The sequence below is a fragment of the Gastrolobium bilobum genome, unplaced genomic scaffold (genome assembly GCF_033153095.1).
Source record: "Gastrolobium bilobum isolate Gb01-03AN ecotype WA unplaced genomic scaffold, APGP_CSIRO_Gbil_v1 utg8280, whole genome shotgun sequence".
Classification (NCBI taxonomy): Eukaryota; Viridiplantae; Streptophyta; class Magnoliopsida; order Fabales; family Fabaceae; genus Gastrolobium; species Gastrolobium bilobum.
The window spans coordinates 122,968-129,311 of record NW_026897959.1 but is presented as its reverse complement, the minus strand read 5'-3'; the positions used below and the strand labels follow the sequence as shown (position 1 = coordinate 129,311).

The 6,344-nt window shown below is 32.5% G+C and overlaps 1 protein-coding gene across 1 annotated transcript; it reads right to left on the bottom strand.

The window, feature by feature from the left end:
• Positions 1-1,124: 1,124 nt before the first annotated feature.
• LOC133311779 (geraniol 8-hydroxylase-like) lies at positions 1,125-2,877 on the bottom strand. The gene is made up of 2 exons (XM_061512883.1): positions 1,993-2,877; positions 1,125-1,706 (listed from the first exon to the last, which is right to left on the bottom strand). The coding sequence occupies exons 1-2, from the start codon at positions 2,875-2,877 to the stop codon at positions 1,125-1,127; spliced, it is 1,467 nt and encodes a 488-aa protein (XP_061368867.1).
• Between the last annotated feature and the right edge of the window lie 3,467 nt (positions 2,878-6,344).

Here is a 6,344-nt window from a genome sequence, read left to right as displayed (position 1 = left end):
TTTTCAGGAATGCAAGGACCTCGCAAGCTTGTATGTTGTTGATATATATATAATCATTAACGTAGTCTCACCCAATAACTATATTTATATATGTTGGTTCTTTACATATGTTTAAAAATCAATAAATTCGATGTTAAGAATTCCTTAAACATATTTCCAAAAAAAAAAAAAAAAAAAAAAGAATTCCTTAAACCTAAATGTTTTTAAAATTGAAGTCGTCCATGAAGGATAAAATCTCATGTTTATAAATTCGATTTTTAATTGGGATGAATTAAAGTCAAATTGGAGATTTATCCATGCATACATATTATTGTACGTTGGGTAGCGAGGAGTCTATTATCAAATGGGATAAGACATTTCATCACAATAACTGAGTTTAAATCACATATATTTTTCAGGAGTGAAAAATCTTATTCAAATTGGGAATATTTACATCATAATAGAATTATCTCTTCCAAAGAATTTCTTTTTTTAACATTTTTAAAAACTTGAACCCAATATATTCCTTAAGTAAAATCAAGCATATACCACTTGAATCAATCCCTTTTGATAATGCATATATGATACTTGTTTTTTTTTTTTTGGTAATCTAAGGGGGTTAACAACAACACTCCAAAGAGATCAATTCAATAAAATCGTTCTAAAATTACAAGACAAAAACAAATCAGCCCAATACAAATCAACCCTTTGTTTTTATTTTTTAGTTCATGTTCCAAAGATCTTGCATTAAATAAAGTTAGCGCAAGTATGTCTTGTTCGTTAAGAAATAATTATTATTTTTCACTAGATTCTGTCTTAATAAATGCACCGATTATTTCATATTGAAACTTCACATTGAAATAAAAAAGAGTTAGCAATGAAACAACAGAAGTAGAAAAGAAAAATAAATAAGTAGGCAAACTCGGGTTATTTTGGAACAAATATATTTATATATTTTAGTTCACATTATTTACATCCCCATACAAAGGTTACAAACATAGGAAAGACTTAAGCAAATTCAGCAATAAAATAGAACTAACATTAAAAATAAAATAAAATAAAATAAAAACACTCGCAAACACACTCCACTAAAAACTAGAGCCATTAAATCCAATCTTTTGCAAGAGAGTGGGTTACTTAATTAATTAGTTGCTTATTGCAACAGGAATAGCTCGCAGGGTTTTGTCCAAGTCCATATCCTTAGGTTGAATGTTATTTTCAAGTTTCCAATCAAAAGTGTTGATCAAAGACCCCAACATCAAATGCAACATCCTAATAGCAAGTGGTGAGCCAGGACAAACTCTTCTCCCACTGCCAAATGGTGTGAGCTGAAAATGACGACCTTTCACATCAATGTCAGATTCCATGAACCTTTCTGGTAAAAATACATTCGCATTGTCCCATATGTTTTGACTCCTACCAATAGCCCATTCATTGATGAGCACTTGTGTACCCTTTGGAATTGTGTATCCTGCTATTTCCACATCTATCCTCGCTCTTCGAGGTAGTAAAAGTGGAGCTGGTGGGTATAAACGCAATGTCTCTTTTATTACTGCTTGTAAGAATGGAAGTCTAGCAACGTCTGATTCCTCAACAGGATTCCCTATTCCAATGGTTTCCTCAAGCTCCTTTTTGGCTTTGTACATATCTCCTGGATTGTGTATTAGTTCAGTCAATGACCTTTCTAATGCATATGCAGTTGTATCTGTTCCCGCCACAAGTAGATCCTGTTTCAAATCATAGTACTCATGCTTAGTCATATATAAATTGCCATACCATATAGGAATTAATGTACCCCTTCATGTCTAATTTCTTATAATATACCATATTATGTGTTACATCTATATTATTATTAACAGATCAATTTAATTGCTGGGTGTTGATCTGTCAATGAATGATTGAGGTGTGACATATGATATAATATGTTAAGAAGAGACATGAGAGAGATATATTTCCCCACACAATATATAACATAAAAAGTGAAACAGGACAAAAAGAGAGGAAGGTACGTACAAGCAAAAAGTGTTTAATCAGTTTTTTGTCCATCTTCTGGCTATCCTCTTGAGAAATGTCGAGCAAGATGTCTAACATGTCGTTGTTTGTGACATAATTTCCCCCTTCTCTTAGCTTCAAACGTCTATCAATCAAGCAATCCAAGTGATGGAACACCTTCGTAATATAAGCAGAAGTGTGCCTTCTAATGCCTTGAGGGTCAATTATCTTCAACACTGGGAAAAAGTCAACGACATTTGGTGTACCGGTTGCTTTTAAGAGTGTCGCTATTATATCCTTGTACTCATCACCTATAGACCGAACAAAATCCTCAGACACAAAAGTGTATGATAAAAAATTAATGCAAGCCTTGAAAGCTGCTCTTCCAACATCAATTGCTTCGCCGTTTAAACTGTTTTTATGCATATCATTAAGTAGTTCTTGCAGTTTCTTGCGTCTAAGGTTTTGGCTTGCATCGAGGGTCTTGTTGGAGAATAAGTGGTTATGGCATATTTTCCTTAGGTTATGCCAAAGAGGGGTAACACAGAGGAAGGGCAAGCTAAAATTTTTGTGGTCGTGGGCTGATGTAACATCAGGAGTTGTTCTGTCTGCTAAGTACATATCATGTGTCTGCATAACCTCTTTGGCCAATTCTGGTGAAGACACGATTATGCTTGTTGCTTGGCCTAGCCTCAAACGCATTATTGGGCCATACACTTTGGCAAGCTTCGCCATTGTTTGTTGTGGCCTAAGGCAGAATTCAGGAAGGTTTCCAATGACAGTGAGAAATGAAGGTCCTGGAGGAAGCTTGTAGTTTGTTTTTTTGGTTCTTGCATGCAGTGAAAGAACAACATGCATGAAAATGCATGCCAGCAGGAACAACAGTACACTACTAACGGAATCCATATATATCTGGGATCAATAGAGACACACAAAAATGTGTAAGGTCACAAGAGGAATCAATTTATATCATGTTAGTATCTAAGTGAAGAAATTGAAATAATCTCATTCTTTTCAAAGTCAAAAGTCTAAGATCCATATATAATATATTCATGGACATGGTAATAAAAGAATAAATAAATCAACCGAATTGAACAAGTTCTTTTGGGAAGTTAAGAGTGAGTGAAGTCATCCTTTAATTAGAAATTGACTAAGTGAATAAAATATGAGTGGCGGTTGCTGTGTGAGACTTTGCCTTGTGCCTTGAGCGTGTAAGGTGAGGGTAATATGTGGAATTTCTGAAATTTAAGCATCTATCAAATATACACTCAGATATTTTCATTCATGTCGTAGTCAGTAGTCACATATATAAGGCCGCATTAACATGTAATTATAAAGGCAGAAGAAACACTAACTGAATGAGAAATGAAGCTGGAATGAGAGAGTCCAAAATATTAAGGACTTACCTCTCTGAAGCACTAGAGAGATCTAGACAAGAGATCAAACCACAAAAGGACTTCTTGCAACCTGATATCTCCTTCACCTCGTTTTATAACAGATTCCCTCTAATACAAACAAATGTTGCGTTTGTATGCAAGACTGGCAATTACACATTACTCCTCGTACACGTTTCAAGCAAGAAATATTACATGACTTATTTTCCTACACAACCTAATGTGTAAAAATTGATGAAAAAAACGAAATTAAAATAAAACGTACGGAATAATAAATTAACCATCATCATCTCATCTCGTATCATGATACATTCTTTTACGGATAAATCTTAAGTACTACGATAGCACCCACTGCTCTGTATTACTTCCATACGTTTCATGACACATGGAAAAAAAACCCATGTCACTTTCCTACTTGTCATTGCAAATTTAATTTTTATTTCCGTTTTAATTTTTCGTCTTTTTGATTCGCTTATTCTTCCGTCTTTCATTTCACTTGCCTTCTTCCTCCCTCATCCCGTACATCTGCCTTCTCTTCTTCTTTGATTTATCTCCCACTGTCTTTCATTTCCTTTGAACAAAAATATGAACGCTTTTGGAATTTGCTTTTAATATATAGAGATACAATTAAACATAAAATTTGCTCCTGAAATCTCGATTACAAATTCGTTGGAATCCTCGTGGTTCTCATCTTCCTCCTTCGAACGCTTTTGGAGTTTGCTTATAATATATAGAGATACAAAATGTTATTTACTTTAATGCTCTGTTATTAGGTTGTGCGCTAGGGTTTCAGAAGAGCGTTAGCGAGAGTACCGATTTTTCATCTCCTTCGAAGAAGATTAAAAGAAACAAATCTGGAGATGAAATCCAATTAGGGTCGTATAACAAGGGTATGGTAAACAATCTGGAACAAAAATCAGTAATTGTTTGTGGTTTGTCTTTATGATATTGTTATGGCATCAAACAAACAAATGTTGTGGAAGTGGAAAAGGAAATCCTCCTTGGTAAAGATTTTACCACTATACGAATGGGAGTTGAATTGGTTGAAACTTTTGGTATAAAAAATTAGTTTATCTTTTTCTGATAATCCTAGCTCCTTGGGAAGGCATATAAATGTGTCTGTAATTGTTTGAGACGAAGGAAGTGTCTTGATTTTATTTTATTTCATTTTTTTAACAGGGGAATAAGTGAACAGTGTGAAAGAGAAATAAAAGAGAAAGAAGATGGAAGAGACGAGAGAGAAAGATGAGAGAAAAATTTAAGAAGTGGGAGTATACCAAAAAAAAAAAAAAGGAAGTGGAAAAAATGGTGGGAGTTAAGGAGCATTAGGTAAAAAGTTATTAAAAATAGATGTATGGGATGAGGGAGGAAGAAGGCAAGTGAAATGAAAGATGGAAGAATAAGCGAATCAAAAAGATGAAAAAAAAAAAAATCCAAAAAAAATGAAAAAAAAAATTAAATTTGCAATGCCAAGTTGGAAAGTGACATGGGTTTTTTTTTTCATGTGTCATGAAATGTATGGAAGTAGTACAGAGGAGTGGGTGCTAACTTAAGATTTATCCTTCTTTTACCATCATTGATTTATGGGAAATACAAATCTCAATGTTACAAGAGATTGATTATTTCATACTATAAATATAAAATATATTAGACCTAGTTTTTAAAAATAAAAATAAATAAATAATAAATGTTAACAAAATTTTTGATATATAAATAGGAGAAATATGTTACATCATGTGATATAAGAAAAATATACTCTTTCATTTATATCTAGGGTTCGTGATCACATGTCAGATTTTCCCATCACCATATCATTCACTTACTCTCAGCCGCACAACAACACACCCATGTCGGAAACACGTGTTTGTAGCAATTTCCATATAAGCTGAGACATGTTCGGTACACCTTACCTGGATCACAAAATCTTTAGCAATATATATATATATAACCATCTCATTCACTTACTCTCAGCCGCACAACAACACACCCATGTCGGAAACACGTGTTTGTAGCAATTTCCATATAAGCTGAGACATGTTCGGTACACCTTACCTGGATCACAAAATCTTTAGCAATATATATATATATATATATATATATATATATATATATATATGGAAAATACTACTCTCATTTTACATGAGGTAGTTATCTCATTTTCTTTCACTTCGAAAATCGTGCCCCTTTTTTTTTTTTTTTTTTTTGCTTTTAAAAAGTGGGCCCTACTTGGATTCTCTCTGTAACATGAGAGAACTACTCTCATGTTACATGAGAGTAATATTACCCTATATATATATATATATATATATATATATATATATATATGAGTTTTATAAGAGTTATGTTGTAGGAAAAGTGATTGTGTTATGTTATAGAGATTCGTTTTGCGTGCCAGAGTTTTTTTTTTTTTTTTTGCAGCGGGCCCCACAAAATATTGTGTGTATAGGAAAATTTTTGTAGTCATGTTAAATAATAGATGATAAACCCTATATATATATATATATATATATATATATATATATATATATATATATATATATATATATATATATTTAGGCCGAGTCCATTTTGCCACTTTTAACTATTAGCATTTCATACGGTGGTTATTTCAAAATATATCGCTATACTTCAACTTGTCATGTGGTCATTCTAAAATATATCGCTATACTTTAGCTTGTCTTGTGATCATTCAAAAATTACAAAGTTTGACTCCGCTTTTTTCAATATTTCTCAGAGATGAACTTTCATTTATTACACTCAAATTTACAAAATAATAAGAAATATTATTTTTTCAAGAATTTGTGTCGTTAGTATCTGAAATTTTATAAATTTATATTTACATAAATTAAAATCAGATTTAGGAATTTGATTATAAAAGAAGAAAGACAAAATTTTAATTTAATTATAAAGATATGTTGGCAGGCGGGTCGAGCAGACCCTCCAGAACAAGCCCAGCTTTCCACCTTTAACTATCAGCAT

Excerpts from the sequence above, each read along its gene's own strand:
- LOC133311779 (XM_061512883.1), bottom strand. The coding sequence starts at position 2,877 with ATGGATTCCGTTAGTAGTGTACTGTTGTTCCTGCTGGCATGCATTTTC. Across the intron at positions 1,707-1,992 it reads TGATTAAACACTTTTTGCTT|GATCTACTTGTGGCGGGAAC; the intron begins GTACGTACCTTC and ends GATTTGAAACAG.